Here is a 17,126-nt window from a genome sequence, read left to right on the forward strand (position 1 = left end):
TAACGGTACTAACAGCAGGATGGACGGTAGAACAACTGGACTAACAGAAGGATGGACGGATGAATAACTGGACTAACAGAAGGATGGACAGATGAATAACTGGACTGACAGAAGGATGGACGGATGAATAACTGGACTAACAGAAGGATGGACGGATGAATAACGGTACTAACAGAAGGATGGACGGATTAAGAACAGGACTAACAGAAGGATGGAGGGATGAATTACTGGACTAACAGAAGGATGGAGGGATGAATAACTGGACTAACAGAAGGATGGACGGATGAGGCTAATTACTTCACTTCCTTTGATCACCATCTCATCACAGACTCAGGTGACTCAGGTATCACATGACTACAGGGGGAGGGGCTACTTGTTCGTGGGTGGGTGTGGCTAACACTAGGTGCCATACCATTGGCTGTTTTGTTTTGCTGGTCCTGCCATGTGACCTCTGCATCATGATAGAGAGAGAGATGATTGGTCAGACTGCAGCGACACTCAGAATCTGAACTGTTCAGGTGATCCTCCTGAACTGACGGAACCAACAACTCTTGATCAGGACTGACGGAACCAGCAACTCTTGATCAGGACTGACGGAACCAGCAACTCTTGATCAGGACTGACGGAACCAGCAACTCTTGATCAGGACTGACGGAACCAACAACTCTTGATCAGGACTGATGGAACCAGCAACTCTTGATCAGGACTGACGGAACCAACAACTATTGATCAGGACTGATGGAACCAACAACTCTTGATCAGGACTGATGGGGACAACAACTCTTAATCAGGACTGACGGAACAAACAACTCTTGATCAGGACTGACGGGGACAACAACTCTTAATCAGGACTGACGGAACAAACAACTCCTGATCAGGACTGACGGAACCAACAACTCCTGATCAGAACTGACGGAACAAACAACTCCTGATCAGGACTGACGGGGACAACAACTCTTGATCAGGACTGATGGAACCAACAACTCCTGATCAGGACTGACGGAACCAACAACTCTTGATCAGGACTGACAGAACCAACAACTCCTGATCAGGACTGACGGAACCAACAACTCTTGATCAGGACTGACAGAACCAACAACTCCTGATCAGGACTAACGAGGACAACAACCCTTGATCAGGACTGACAGAACCAACAACTCTTGATCAGGACTGATGGAACCAGCAACTCTTGATCAGGATTGATGGGGACAACAACTCCTGATCAGGACTGACAGAACCAACAACTCCTGATCAGGACTGACGGAACCAACAACTCTTGATCAGGACTGACGGAACCAACAACTCTTGATCAGGACTGACGGAATCAACAACTCTTGATCAGGACTGACGGGGACAACAACTCTTGATCAGGACTGACGGAACCAACAAGTCCTGATCAGGACTGATGGAACCAACAACTCCTGATCAGGACTGACGGAACCAACAACTCCTGATCAGGACTGACAGGGACTACAACTCTTGATCTGGACTAAAGAGGATCACCTGAACATATCATCAGGTCCCCCTGAGACTCAGACTTGCCTTTTCTGGTCCCTCCAGGTGTCGCTGAGCGTCTGTCCAGCTCTGACATGGACAGATGGGGTGTGATGTAACAAAGACAAGCACAGTAATGAATGAATGAATGAATGAATGAGTGATGATGGAGAAACACACTGCAGAGTCACAAGCTACAGGTACTATTGGATATAAAGGTCTAGAATGGCTGGATGGACTGATTTCTAGAAATAAAACCTGTGATGTACACACCTGGAGTCATTGGGGGCGGGGCAGGTGAGGGGGCAGGTGAGGGTGTAGGGGTTGGTGTCGGGGCAGGTGATGGAGCAGGTTCAGGGATATGGGCTGGTTCAGCAGTTGGCAGTGATTGTACTACAGAAGCAAGGGAGACAGGTGCAGGAGCAGGAGGTGGAGCAGGGGCTGGGGCAGGGGCAGGAGCAGGAGCAGGAGCAGGAGCAGGGACTGGGGCTGGCACAGGAGCAGGAGCAGGGGCAGGAGCAGGAGCAGGAGCAGGAGCAGGAGCAGGAGCAGGAGGAGGAGCAGGAGCAGGGGCTGGGGCTGGGGCTGGGGCTGGAACAGGGGCAGGAGCAGGAGCAGGAGCAGGGGCTGGGGCTGGGGCAGGAGCAGGAGCAGGAGCAGGAGCAGGAGCAGGAGCAGGGGCTGGGGCTGGGGCAGGAGCAGGAGCAGGAGCAGGGGCAGGGGCAGGGGCTTTGACTTGTACAGGAGCTGGCACAGGTGTAACAGGTGGGTGGGGGTGTGCCGGTCCAGGAGGAGGCGGGCCTTGAACTCGAATTACAGGAGGTGGTTGATAACCGGGAGGGGGAAGGGCTTGTTTGTGGGCTGGGGGCGGGGCCTGTTGATGTGCAGTGGGAGGGGCTGCGGTTGGTTGTCCCGTGGTGATCGTAGCCATAACTGATGGACAGCCAAAGAGTTTAGAGGAATAAAAAGAAGAGATGATTGGACAGATGAATGTGAACAGACAATGAGATGATAAATGATCACACCAATCACTGCTGCTTTTTTTTGCTTCTACCATTACTGATTAAAACTTCCGTCAGTCAGGACGGTCAGAAATGCTGCTGATTGGTTGGTTAGAGGTGTAACCTTATCTGTAACTAACAAACGTACTTCTGTCCGGAGCTCCTTTGGGCGGGACGATGGGCAGCTGGCGTCCACGGCGGCTGCAGACCGGCGTTCCTGACGGACTCGTCTGGCCTGATCCGCCTCGAGGGTTCGCCCTGTTGGGAAAAACAATAACAAAGGATTCAAACTACAACTGGAGAGCATTGGTAAAAGTTAAAGGTCAGCAGTCAAAGTAATTTTAGTCATTAGTAACCGAAGATTAAAGGTGCAATTACCAGCGAGACTTTAATTAGTGCAGGTAATGTGTTCCAGTTAGACACAACAAACCTGCAATGTCCTGTAATTAAGACATCTTTGACACTGTCACTTCTTCACACACTGTTGAAAATTGTTTTTAATGTTTTAACGTTAAAATCTGGACAGATTGCACCTTTAAGGCTTTTGTTTTATGTGGATTTGAGGTTTAGCTATACTAAGCTACATGAGCTGACAAGGTGATCTAAAGGTGCTGTGGGTCGTTTGGCACAAAGACTCGAACTGCAACGTATGAAACGTCAGAGCAGGTTCAGGCGCCTTTAAAGTTACAAACAAAACTTTAGTCAAACCAACAACCAACCAACAGCATGCTGAAACAAAAAGAAACACGGTCTGATATTAAACACATGCAAAACAAAATAAAGGTTAAGGACACAAATATATAGATATAAACAGGTCGTCGGTGGTGTGATGTCACTGTGAACCAATCAGGATGCAGGCAGGGAGGGGTTAAAACAAAAGGGGTGTGGCCAACGTTCGAGTCATGCTTCTCTGAAATGGACCACAGAGCTGCTTTCTGATTGGGCCGGCCGGGATCACCTGGTCAGGGCAGGTGAGGGGGGGGCGGAGCGTCCGGACCCCAGGTGGGCATAGTCGGCCCGGTCGGTGGAGTGGGAGCGCGTGTAGACGGGTCGGTCCACCATCGCTCGCTGGTCAGCTGAGCGAGAGCGACTGAAGTAATCCCGCCGGTCCATCCCCCGACTGTACCTGCACATCACCATGACAACCGTCACCATGAGAACCACTGCACCTGTAGGGGGGGGTTGGTTAGTGACATCTCCGTGGCGGCTGTCCGTCGGTCGTACCTGCGGAATTTGGCACTACATTTCCCATAATGCCTCAGCAGGAGAGCACACAGCAAGGGATGCTGGGAGACAGTGAGGAAGGTTTCAGGCCTTCCTCTATCTGAACTCTTGAACCCAGTAAGGTCAGTCAAGGTGCACTGAGGAAGACCTCTAGTTCTGATGTCGGGAGGAAGAACTAACTCTACAGCTACACCTGTCAAACTGTCCGTCTGCTCACCTGAGCAGTTCCTCGTCGTAGGCGTCCGGTTCGTAGGGGAAGTCAGGAATGAAGTCCTGACTGAAGAACACAAACACGTCAGAATCACCAAACCCCCCAACACACCTGCTCCTCAGAGACCCCCCCCTGACAGGTCAACTACCAACAGGAAGTAAATCTCTTTCACAATAAACATCACTGAGCCAACATCCTCCTCTAACACTACATTACCCAGAAGCCCCACTGCCTACCTGTAGTCCTCACAGCTCCCATTCATCGTGTGGTTCGTCCAGTTAGTTTGGTTCGGACCGTTATAATATCTCCAACACAGAAAAACACACACGTTTTAGGAGGTTTAAAGTGGCAAATTTGCGAGAAAAAAGTAGCAGATTTATGAGAAAAAAGTTGCAGATTAACAAAATTTAAAGTGGCAAATCTACGAGAAAAAAGTTGCAGATTAACGAAATTTAAAGTGGCAAATTAGCTAGAAAAAAGTTGCAGATAAACACAAAAACACAAAACACACACATGACAACGTGTTTCATCCTGCAAATACTAGTACTACAAGTACTACAATTAAGTACTACTATTACTATTGTGAGTACTCCTACAGTTGTATTACCTGTCGTAGGAATCGAGAGAGTTGGCAACAGACATTCTCCTCAACACTCTCCTGAATGAACAGACAGAGTCAGTCAGACAGACCAGTACTACAACCAGTACTACCAGTACTACAACCTGTACTACCAGGACTACAAACTGTACAACCAGGACTACGACCAGTAAAACCAGTACTACAACCTGTACTACCAGTACTACCAGTACTACAACCAGTACTACCAGTACTACAACCTGTACTACCAGGACTACAAACTGTACAACCAGGACTACGACCAGTAAAACCAGTACTACAACCTGTACTACCAGTACTACCAGTACTACAACCTGTACTACCAGTACTACCAGTACTACAACCAGTACTACCAGTACTACAACCTGTACTACCAGTACTACAACAGTACTACGACCAGTACTACGACCAGTAAAACCAGTACTACCAGTACTACAACCAGTGCTGGAGCCGAACAGACTGATCTGATTGGCTGGTCAGGTGTTGCCATAGTTACCTGTCCAGGCTGCTGTACTGGCCGGCGTCAGAGTTCGCTCGGCTCAGTTTGGAGCCTTGCAGCAACCGCACGGCGTCCTCCCGGTACAACGGGTACAGAGGGTTACCGCTGGCAACCAGAGGTCAGAGGTCAGGGGTCAGAGGTCAGAGGTCAGAGGTCAGAGGTCAGGGGTCAGAGGTCAGAGGTCAGTGGTCAGAGGTCAGGGGTCAGGGGTCAGGGGTCAGAGTGTTTCATGTGTGAGGAGCTCATTGGTCAGAACACAGGTTATATAGGTTATAAAACAGGAACTCCCTTCTTGATCTTTTCTTCAGAGGACCTTCAGACCCCCCCCCCCCCCCCCGAAATCATCACCAAAAAAAGACACACCGAATGATCAAAAAAAGAGACAAAAAAGACATAAAATGACCAAAAAAAGACACAAAATGACCAAAAAAAGACACAAAATGACCACAAAAAGACACAAAATGACCACAAACAGACACAAAATGCATCATGGGACTTCTCCAGAACTTATAAATCATGGTGAAGACGACTATAGCGGAGGAGCTCAGATATAACAGCTATAAGCTCTCAGATACTTTATGAATTTAATTTCTATAAAAATCTATTATTTAGTAGAAGAGTTGACACTTGTGTTGAATTTACAGAAAAACTTCAGGTTTTAGGGGCTGATTTTAAAATCACCAATCAGCAGTTTTACAGCCGTTTGAGGCCTGAATGGGTTAGAGTCTCACAGTAACACACAGTGGTTACCATGGCAACAGTTAGCCAGAGACCAGGACACATCTTATTAAAAGGTGCTATAGAAATAAAGTTATTGTTATTATGATCATGAAGTATTGTTGTTGTAATCTGTGTGCAGGTTATCTGGATCAGCTGAGTGTTTTTGGGTTCTCGTTCTAACCAGAACAGGAACCAGAACAGAACAACGATACGCTTTGAATGAGGAACTCTCCACACGTCTTTGTTTGATGTTTTTATGCTCCTTTGTCTGGAATAATAACATGATTATTAGGTATTAAAAGGGCTAAGAGAGGTCAGAGGTCAGCTGGTGGGGATAAACGACGACTCGGCCGGTTACCTGTGAGGAGGCGGTTGGCTCGGCGACCGTGACCTCATCCTGACCACGTCGGATCGAGAGCAGTGATTGGACGAGATCACCTGCTCCGGCACCGAGAGGGTGGAGCTGTGGAAGTCCCGCCCATTCTGTCTGTAGTCTGACAACAAGAAATAAACACTTTAATACAACAAATCAACAAATAAATAAATATACAAAACAATATAAATACATCTTAATTATATACTCTTACATTTATAATATATTTAGGTATTTCTGTATTTATTTATTCATGCATTATTCATGTATATAGTTTATTTACACATTTTTCAGTTCCACATGTATTTATTAATTTATTTATTTCTGCGAAACTTTTGTAGAAATAAATACATTTATAAATAGAGAAATAAATGTGGAAATAAATAAATGAAAATGTAGAGATAAATAAATAAATAATGAATAAATAAATAAATAAATACAGATTTACCAAATAAAATGTGAAAATAAAGAATTTATTTATAATAATAATAATAATAATAATAAATAAATAGAGCATTTATTTATCTATTTATTTCCTTCTTTCCCCAGAATAAATAAAGGAGGAAATGTAGAAATGAATATACAAAACATTATAAATACATCTTAATTCCATATTTTACATTTATAATATATTTAGGTATTTCTGTATTTATTTACTTCTGCAAATTTTTTTTAGAAATAAGTAATATAAAATACAGACAGACTGATTTTATGATTTTATTTGTTCCATGCATATTTTACATTTTATTTATTTTATTCTATTTTAATGTATTTTATCTGATGTATTTTTTTGTTCTATTGTTTACTTCATCTCTCCGCATTGTGTTGTTTATTTATTGTGTTTGTAAACATTGTGCTCTAATAATAAACAGTATAAAGTGTCTCTGCAGCGCTGCAGTGCATTCTGGGACATGGAGTTCACCTGAAATCACCCCGATGCCGTCTTCACAGTCTGAGAACTCACTGTCACTGATCCTCTGAGACCCTGAAGAGACAGACAGGCAGACAGACAGGCAGACAGACAGACAGACAGGCAGACAGACAGACAGACAGACAGACAGGCAGACAGACAGGCAGACAGACAGACAGAGAGACAGACAGACAGACAGACAGACAGACAGACAGGCAGAGAGACAGACAGACAGACAGGCAGAGAGAGAGACAGACAGACAGAGAGACAGACAGACAGACAGGCAGAGAGACAGACAGACAGACAGGCAGAGAGAGAGACAGACAGACAGAGAGACAGACAGGCAGAGAGACAGACAGACAGGCAGAGAGACAGACAGACAGACAGGCAGAGAGAGAGACAGACAGACAGAGAGACAGACAGGCAGAGAGACAGACAGACAGGCAGAGAGACAGACAGACAGACAGGCAGAGAGACAGACAGACAGACAGACAGACAGACAGACAGACAGACAGACAGACAGACAGACAGGAGGTTAAAGCCTGTAAGCAGCTCGTCTGTAATCCTCCACTGAAGGTCGACTAATCTCTCTCTCACACACACACACACACACACACACACACACACACACACTCTCTCTCAGCTGTTGTTACCTGAGTTATAGTACTGTTTGTCTGGCAAAGCATCATGGGAGAAAAACAAAACAAATTCAACAACAGAAGAAAAACAGGAAATAAACAAAAACAAAACAAGATGATAAACTGAAGATGAACAAACAAACAAACAAACAAACAAACAACAGGACTGTGTGTGTGTGTGTGTGTGTGTTCTCAGACATTAAACTACAGAAATAAACAAAAACAAACCGTGTGAATATATAAACACTTTGTCCTGAATGTAGTAAAAACAGCCTCTCCTGTCCTCTCCCCTCTGCTCTGTGTAAACAGCCTCTCCTGTCCTCTCCCCTCTGCTCTGTGTAAACAGCCTCTCCTGTCCTCTCCCCTCTGCTCTGTGTAAACAGCCTCTCCTGTCCTCTCCTCTCAGCTCTGTGTAAACAGCCTCTCCTGTCCTCTCCTCTCTGCTCTGTGTAAACAGCCTGTCCTGTCCTCTCCTCTCTGCTCTGTGTAAACAGCCTCTCCTGTCCTCTCCTCTCTGCTCTGTGAAAATGAAGAGATTCTGACACTAATATCAACATTTAACACGAGTAACAGTAACTTTTTAAAACGGTGGTGCGATCGTGCGAACGATGATGCGTTCAAGGACCGTAGGAAAGTTCAGGCTCTGATGCTAATGTCTGTTTTTACAGTTTCTCTCTATGATAAACTGCAATTTTGGCCAATTTTTTTTTACAGAAAAGATTAATTCAAAGGATTTTTATCAGTATTTCACTGACAGAAAACTCACATGTAAAGCTTTGATGTCAGTAATTAATGTAACTGGGTATAAATGAGCTAAACCCCATAGAAATCTATGAATACAAGGAGAAAAGTGACGTTTAGTGGAGATTTATTCTTTTATTGTTCTGAAGACACTGATGATAAAATAATCTGTCTGTAGCTGTGATCTGATGACAATCAGCTGATCAGCTGAGGAACATCCACACGGTTTCTCTCTGCTCTGTTTGTTGCCAAGGTTACCACATATTAACTTCATCTCCTTATAGAACACAGGAAATGATCAGAGCTGCTACTGATGACAACACATGTAGTGTGTAGTGTGTAGTATAGTGTGTAGTGTGTAGTGTGTAGTATAGTGTGTGTAGTGGGTAGTATAGTGTGTAGTGTGTAGTGTGTAGTATAGTGTGTGTAGTGGGTAGTATAGTGTGTGTAGTGTGTAGTATAGTGTGTAGTGTGTAGTATAGTGTGTAGTGTGTGTAGTGTGTAGTATAGTGTGTAGTATAGTGTGTGTAGTGTGTGTAGTGTGTAGTATAGTGTGTAGTGTGTAGTGTGTAGTATAGTGTGTGTAGTGTGTGTAGTATAGTGTGTATAGTGTGTGTAGTATAGTGTGTATAGTGTGGGTAGTATAGTGTATAGTGTGTAGTGTGTAGTATAGTGTGTATAGTGTGGGTAGTATAGTGTGTAGTGTGTAGTATAGTGTGTGTAGTGTGTAGTCTGTAGTATAGTGTGTGTAGTGTGTAGTATAGTGTGTAGTGTGTAGTGTGTAGTGTGTAGTATAGTGTGTATAGTGTGTGTTGTATAGTGTGTATAGTGTGTGTAGTATAGTGTGTGTAGTGTGTAGTGTGTGTAGTGTGTGTAGTGTGTAGTATAGTGTGTAGTGTGTAGTATAGTGTGTGTAGTGTGTGTAGTATAGTGTGTATAGTGTGTGTAGTATAGTGTGTGTAGTGTGTAGTGTGTGTAGTGTGTAGTATAGTGTGTAGTGTGTAGTATAGTGTGTGTAGTGTGTAGTGTGTAGTATAGTGTGTGTAGTGTGTAGTGTGTAGTATAGTGTGTAGTGTGTAGTATAGTGTGTGTAGTGTGTAGTGTGTAGTATAGTGTGTAGTGTGTGTAGTGTGTAGTATAGTGTGTAGTGTGTGTAGTGTGTAGTATAGTGTGTAGTGTGTAGTGTGTAGTATAGTGTGTGTAGTGTGTATAGTGTGTAGTGTGTAGTATAGTGTGTAGTGTGTAGTATAGTGTGTGTAGTGTGTAGTGTGTATAGTGTGTAGTGTGTGTAGTGTGTAGTATAGTGTGTGTGTAGTGTGTACTGTGTAGTATAGTGTGTGTAGTGTGTGTAGTATAGTGTGTAGTACAGTGTGTGTAGTATAGTGTGTGTAGTATAGTGTGTATAGTGTGTGTAGTATAGTGTTTGTGTGTAGTATAGTGTGTGTAGTATAGTGTGTGTCCTCACTGTGCAGCCTGCGGGGGGGCGGGGCCTAGTGTGTAGTGTGTGTAGTATAGTGTGTATAGTGTGTGTAGTGTGTGTAGTATAGTGTGTGTAGTGTGTAGTGTGTAGTGTGTAGCATAGTGTGTATAGTGTGTGTAGTATAGTGTGTATAGTGTGTGTAGTATAGTGTGTAGTGTGTAGTATAGTGTGTAGTGTGTGTAGTATAGTGTGTGTAGTATAGTGTGTATAGTGTGTGTAGTATAGTGTGTAGTGTGTAGTATAGTGTGTGTAGTATAGTGTGTGTCCTCACTGTGCAGCCTGTGGGGGGGGCGGGGCCTAGTGTGTAGTGTGTAGTATAGTGTGTGTAGTGTGTGTCCTCACTGTGCAGCCTGCGGGGGGGCGGGGCCTAGTGTGTAGTGTGTAGTATAGTGTGTGTAGTGTGTGTAGTGTGTAGTATAGTGTGTGTAGTGTGTGTCCTCACTGTGCAGCCTGCGGGGGGGCGGGGCCTAGTGTGCAGTGTGTAGTATAGTGTGTGTAGTGTGTGTAGTGTGTGTAGTGTGTGTCCTCACTGTGCAGCCTGCGGGGGGGCGGGGCCTAGTGTGTAGTGTGTAGTATAGTGTGTGTAGTGTGTGTAGTGTGTAGTATGGTGTGTGTAGTGTGTGTAGTGTGTGTAGTGTGTAGTATAGTGTGTGTAGTGTGTGTAGTATAGTGTGTGTAGTGTGTGTAGTGTGTAGTATAGTGTGTAGTGTGTAGTGTGTAGTATAGTGTGTGTAGTGTGTATAGTGTGTAGTGTGTAGTATAGTGTGTAGTGTGTAGTATAGTGTGTGTAGTGTGTAGTGTGTATAGTGTGTAGTGTGTGTAGTGTGTAGTATAGTGTGTGTGTAGTGTGTAGTGTGTAGTATAGTGTGTATAGTGTGTGTAGTATAGTGTGTATAGTGTGTAGTATAGTGTGTGTAGTGTGTAGTATAGTGTGTATAGTGTGTGTAGTATAGTGTGTATAGTGTGTGTAGTATAGTGTGTAGTGTGTAGTATAGTGTGTGTCCTCACTGTGCATCCTGCGGGGGGGCGGGGCCTAGTGTGTAGTGTGTAGTATAGTGTGTAGTGTGTGTAGTATAGTGTGTAGTACAGTGTGTGTAGTATAGTGTGTGTAGTATAGTGTGTATTGTGTGTGTAGTATAGTGCTTAGTGTGTAGTATAGTGTGTGTAGTATAGTGTTTAGTGTGTAGTACAGTGTGTGTAGTATAGTGTGTGTAGTATAGTGTGTATAGTGTGTGTAGTATAGTGTTTAGTGTGTAGTATAGTGTGTGTAGTATAGTGTGTGTCCTCACTGTGCAGCCTGCGGGGGGGCGGGGCCTAGTGTGTAGTGTGTGTAGTATAGTGTGTATAGTGTGTGTAGTGTGTGTAGTATAGTGTGTGTAGTGTGTAGTGTGTAGCATAGTGTGTATAGTGTGTGTAGTGTAGTGTGTATAGTGTGTGTAGTATAGTGTGTAGTGTGTAGTATAGTGTGTGTCCTCACTGTGCATCCTGCGGGGGGGCGGGGCCTAGTGTGTAGTGTGTAGTATAGTGTGTGTAGTGTGTGTAGTGTGTGTCCTCACTGTGCAGCCTGCGGGGGGGCGGGGCCTAGTGTGTAGTGTGTAGTATAGTGTGTGTAGTGTGTGTAGTGTGTGTCCTCACTGTGCAGCCTGCGGGGGGGGCGGGGCCTAGTGTGCAGTGTGTAGTATAGTGTGTGTAGTGTGTGTAGTGTGTGTCCTCACTGTGCAGCCTGCGGGGGGGCGGGGCCTAGTGTGTAGTGTGTAGTATAATGTGTGTAGTGTGTGTAGTGTGTAGTATAGTGTGTGTAGTGTGTAGTATAGTGTGTGTAGTGTGTAGTATAGTGTGTGTAGTGTGTGTAGTGTGTGTAGTGTGTAGTATAGTGTGTGTAGTGTGTGTCCTCACTGTGCAGCCTGCGGGGGGGCGGGGCCTCCTCCCCCGGGTGGCCCCTCCTCTGCAGGAAGGGGGAGGAGCTTGGCAGAGGAAGAGACGAGACGTCGTGAAGCTGAAGTTTGTACCAGTGAGGCTGATCGTCCAGCAGAGCAGAGTCCATCTCTATCAGCACCTGGAGACAGACAGACAGGCAGGGAGGGGGTGAGACAGATGGGACAGGTGGGACAGGTGGGACAGGTGGGACAGGTGAGACAGGGACAGACAGGGAGGGAGGGGTTGAGACAGGTGGGACAGGTGAGACAGGGACAGACAGGGAGGGAGGGGTTGAGACAGGTGGGACAGGGACAGACAGGTGAGACAGGTGAGACAGGGACAGGGTGAGATCGAGACCGACAGACAGGGAGGGAGGGGGTGAGACAGGTGGGACAGGGACAGACAGGGAGGGAGGGGGTGAGACAGGTGGGACAGGGACAGACAGGGTGAGACAGGTGAGACAGGTGAGACAGGGACAGGGTGAGACAGGGACCGACAGACAGGGAGGGAGGGGGTGAGACAGGTGGGACAGGGACAGACAGGGTGAGACAGGTGAGACAGGTGGGACAGGGACAGACAGACAGGGAGGGAGGGGTGAGACAGGTGGGACAGGGACAGACAGGATGAGACAGGTGGGACAGGGACAGGGTGAGACAGGGACAGACAGACAGGGAGGGAGGGGGTGAGACAGGTGAGACAGGTGAGAGAGGGACAGGGTGAGACAGGTGAGACAGGTGGGACAGGTGAGACAGGGACAGGGTGAGACAGGTGAGACAGGTGGGACAGGTGAGACAGGTGGGACAGGTGAGACAGGTGAGACAGGGACAGGGTGAGACAGGGACAGACAGACAGACAGGGAGGGAGGGAGGGAGGGAGACAGGTGGGACAGGTGAGACAGGTGTGACAGGTGGGACAGGTGAGACAGGGACAGGGTGAGACAGGTGAGACAGGTGGAACAGGTGGAACAGGTGAGACAGGGACAGACAGACAGGGACGGGGTGAGACAGGGACAGACAGACAGGGACAGGGTGAGACAGGTGAGACAGGTGGGACAGGTGAGACAGGGACAGACAGACAGACAGGGACAGACAGACAGGGACGGGGTGAGACAGGGACAGACAGACAGGGACAGGGGAACAGAGGGACAGACAGCATTTTCTTTTTACGTTTTTTAAAAGTCCATTCTATCAGGAATCATCAATAATCTGATAAATTAAATCAGAAAACCACTTTAATATCAAGAAAACAAGTTTAGGGGAATAAAGAATCAGCAGTTTGTTGTTTCCTGTGATTCTAATGAGACAGAATCATCTGACTTCAGACGTCCCGCTGATCGTTAATTAAAATAAGATCATCAGTGGTCCCAGCACGGAGCCCTGAGGCGTCCCACCTGGTCCTCACTGACTGTTAACATCTGAAACTGCTGCATGAACTCATAATAAACTGTCAAAGTGGAGCAGCGTAGCTAGAAATGATAGAAGGATTGTGCATTTTATGATAAAAGCATCAAATCTGGTACACAAAGACGTATAGAACAAAATTAGATGTGGAGGCACAACGGAGTTTCAATATGGCGGCCATTATCAAGATGGTCATTTTATGTCTTTTTTAGTCATGTTGTGTCTTTTTTGTGTCTTTTTTCCCCATGTCTTTGGCTATAACTGTACCAAATGTGATGCTCCTATCACATATTATCTATTGTTAATGTGAAATTTAATCTAAAAACAGTCGTCACATATAGAAAATCTGTCGTGCCTCCACATCTAATTTTTTTCTGTCTTTGGCTACAAGCATACCAAATTTGACGCTTTTGTCACAAAATGCAGAATCCTTCTGGTTATCTGCCCCACTGTAATGATGTGGAACATGTGTGGACTGTTCTCTAGAGAACCGGTGAGTGTCTGACCTCTCCCAGGAACTGGCTCTCCTCCTCCCGGACCCGGGCCTGGTCCCAGACCGTCAGCTCCAGCATCCGCTCCCTGAACTCCCGCCGGGGAACCGGAGAGTACATGAAGGTCTGGTTCCACCGCGGTTCCACCGACTTCTTCACCGTCTTTGTTCTGCGCTTACTCTTATCGCTGCGAGGAGAGCAGACGGTCAGAAGCAGACCACCACAGGTTCTAACGGTTCTGCAGCAGAACCCTGAGAACGCTGGCCCTCATTTATCAAACCAGTGTACGACAGAAAGTGAGAGAAAAGGCCGTACGATGATTTCTACAAGGTGTTAATCAGTCTGGACGTGAGGATCTGATCTCCAAAAGAGTCAAAATTACCAGAAAAAAGTCAAAATTACCAGAAAAAAATAAAATTACCAGATTTTTTTTTTCAAAATTACCTGAGAAAAAGCGGAAAGTTAACAAAAATGATAGAATTACCCCCAAAAGTCAAAATTACCAGGAAAAAAATCTAAATTACAAGTAAATGACCAGAAAATGAGTCAAAATTACAGAAAAAAATTGCAATTACCAAAAATAATAGAATTACCAGATTTTTTTTTTAAGTACCAGAAAAAGTCAAAATTACCAGAAAAAAGCGGAAATTTGACAAAAATAATAGAATTACTCTATTAGTCAAAATTACAGTAAAAAAGTCAAAATTACCAGAAAAGAAACGTGAACCCTGTCGCCAGACCAAATAAACGCTGGTTTGATAAATGAGGAACGTTGTGTTTAGAGAACGTTCCGCCTGGCCGTTCTTTTACCTTCTGTCCGGCAGGAAGTAGATCTTGACGTAGGGGTTCCTGGGTCGCCCGTCGTCTCGGACAGGAAGTTCTTTGGCTCCGAGAACCGTGACGATCAGCTGGTGACCGACTTTATCGTACCACAGCTTCACCTGAAAAACACCATCAACCGTCATCCAACCTGGCAACCCACCATCAGACCTGGCAACCCGCCATCCGACCTGGCAACCCGCTGCCCAATCAGAAGGGACAGAATCCACAAAACACATGACAGGAACCCTAAGACTCGTCTGTCCAACAGTCCCTGAACACAGCATGAACAAGTTCAACATGGTCCAGAAGGAACCGATGGAGCTCTAAGCTACTGTCAGACTACCTCTACTGTCTCACTACCTCTACTGTCTCACTACCTCTACTGTCTGACTACCTCTACTGTCTCACTACCTCTACTGTCTGACTACCTCTACTGTCTGACTACCTCTACTGTCTGACTACCTCTACTGTCTCACTACCTCTACTGTCTCACTACCTCTACTGTCTGACTACCTCTACTGTCTCACTACCTCTACTGTCTGACTACCTCTACTGTCTGACTACCTCTACTGTCTCACTACCTCTACTGTCTGACTACCTCTACTGTCTCACTACCTCTACTGTCTGACTACCTCTACTGTCTGACTACCTCTACTGTCTGACTACCTCTACTGTCTCACTGCCTCTACTGTCTGACTACCTCTACTGTCTGACTCCCTCTACTGTCTCACTACCTCTTCTGTCTGACTACCTCTACTGTCTCACTACCTCTACTGTCTGACTACCTCTACTGTCTCACTGCCTCTACTGTCTGACTACCTCTACTGTCTGACTCCCTCTACTGTCTCACTACCTCTACTGTCTGACTACCTCTACTGTCTCACTACCTCTACTGTCTGACTACCTCTACTGTCTCACTACCTCTACTGTCTCACTACCTCTACTGTCTGACTACCTCTACTGTCTCACTGCCTCTACTGTCTGACTACCTCTACTGTCTGACTCCCTCTACTGTCTCACTACCTCTACTGTCTGACTACCTCTACTGTCTCACTACCTCTACTGTCTGACTACCTCTACTGTCTCACTACCTCTACTGTCAGACTACCTCTACTGTCTGACTACCTCTACTGTCTGACTACCTCTACTGTCTCACTACCTCTACTGTCAGACTACCTCTACTGTCTGCCTACCTCTACTGTCTCACTACCTCTACTGTCTGACTACCTCTACTGTCTCACTACCTCTACTGTCAGACTACCTCTACTGTCTGCCTACCTCTACTGTCTCACTACCTCTACTGTCTCACTACCTCTACTGTCTCACTACCTCTACTGTCTGACTACCTCTACTGTCTCACTACCTCTACTGTCTGACTACCTCTACTGTCTGACTACCTCTACTGTCTCACTACCTCTACTGTCTGACTACCTCTACTGTCTCACTACCTCTACTGTCTCACTACCTCTACTGTCTCACTACCTCTACTGTCTGACTACCTCTACTGTCTCACTACCTCTACTGTCTGACTACCTCTACTGTCTGACTCCCTCTACTGTCTCACTACCTCTACTGTCTGACTACCTCTACTGTCTCACTGCCTCTACTGTCAGACTACCTCTACTGTCAGACTACCTCTACTGTCTGACTACCTCTACTGTCTGACTACCTCTACTGTCTCACTACCTCTACTGTCTGGCTACCTCTACTGTCTGACTACCTCTACTGTCTGGCTACCTCTACTGTCTGACTACCTCTACTGTCTCACTACCTCTACTGTCTGACTACCTCTACTATCTGACTACCTCTACTGTCTCACTACTTCTACTGTCAGACTACCTCTACTGTCTGACTACCTCTACTGTCTGACTACCTCTACTGTCTGACTACCTCTACTGTCTGACTACCTCTACTGTCTGACTACAGCTACTGTCAGACTACCTCTACTGTCTGACTACCGCTACTGTCTGACTACCTCTACTGTCTGACTACCTCTACTGTCTGACTACCGCTACTGTCTGACTACCTCTACTGTCTGACTACCTCTACTGTCTGACTACCTCTACTGTCTCACTACCTCTACTATCTGACTACCTCTACTGTCTCACTACCTCTACTGTCTCACTACCTCTAATGTCTGACTACCTCTACTGTCAGACTATCTCTACTGTCTCACTACCTCTACTGTCAGACTACCTATACTGTCTGACTACCTCTACTGTCTCACTACCTCTAATGTCTGACTACCTCTACTGTCTGACTACCTCTACTGTCTCACTACCTCTAATGTCAGACTACCTATACTGTCTGACTACCTCTACTGTCTGACTCTACGGTTACCTGGATTCTGGGAACCAGAGGTCGCCTGTTCGTCTGAAACACATCACCATGGAAACAGCTGTTAGCTGAGAGCTGATTGGCTGTGAGGTGTGCCGTGTGGTGGTGCAGTGCATGCTGGGTAAACTTACAGACACCTGGCCGGAGAGAACGCTGGGGCTCATGGGAGACGTGACGGAGATGGACGGACCGACCTTCTGAGAGTCGAAGGAACTGGAACCTGAACAGAACGTAAGAGAACGTCAAGAGAAC

The 17,126-nt window shown here is 46.0% G+C and overlaps 1 protein-coding gene across 1 annotated transcript in view; it reads right to left on the minus strand.

Annotated features, from left to right (window-relative positions):
- rims2b (regulating synaptic membrane exocytosis 2b) overlaps positions 1-17,126 on the minus strand; it is a 50,989-nt gene that overhangs the window by 15,634 nt on the left and 18,229 nt on the right. Inside the window, exons 12-23 of the mRNA XM_059349544.1 lie at positions 17,006-17,094; positions 14,526-14,656; positions 13,731-13,902; positions 11,804-11,963; positions 7,061-7,123; positions 6,124-6,259; positions 5,043-5,150; positions 4,538-4,588; positions 4,167-4,235; positions 3,937-3,996; positions 3,454-3,621; positions 2,644-2,753 (exon numbers count right to left, since the gene is read on the minus strand). Of these exons, the coding sequence (XP_059205527.1) occupies positions 2,644-2,753; positions 3,454-3,621; positions 3,937-3,996; positions 4,167-4,235; positions 4,538-4,588; positions 5,043-5,150; positions 6,124-6,259; positions 7,061-7,123; positions 11,804-11,963; positions 13,731-13,902; positions 14,526-14,656; positions 17,006-17,094 (1,317 nt within the window). The remainder of the gene's footprint in view (positions 1-2,643; positions 2,754-3,453; positions 3,622-3,936; positions 3,997-4,166; positions 4,236-4,537; positions 4,589-5,042; positions 5,151-6,123; positions 6,260-7,060; positions 7,124-11,803; positions 11,964-13,730; positions 13,903-14,525; positions 14,657-17,005; positions 17,095-17,126) is intronic.

This window comes from Centropristis striata, chromosome 14 (genome assembly GCF_030273125.1).
Source record: "Centropristis striata isolate RG_2023a ecotype Rhode Island chromosome 14, C.striata_1.0, whole genome shotgun sequence".
NCBI classification, from domain to species: Eukaryota; Metazoa; Chordata; class Actinopteri; order Perciformes; family Serranidae; genus Centropristis; species Centropristis striata.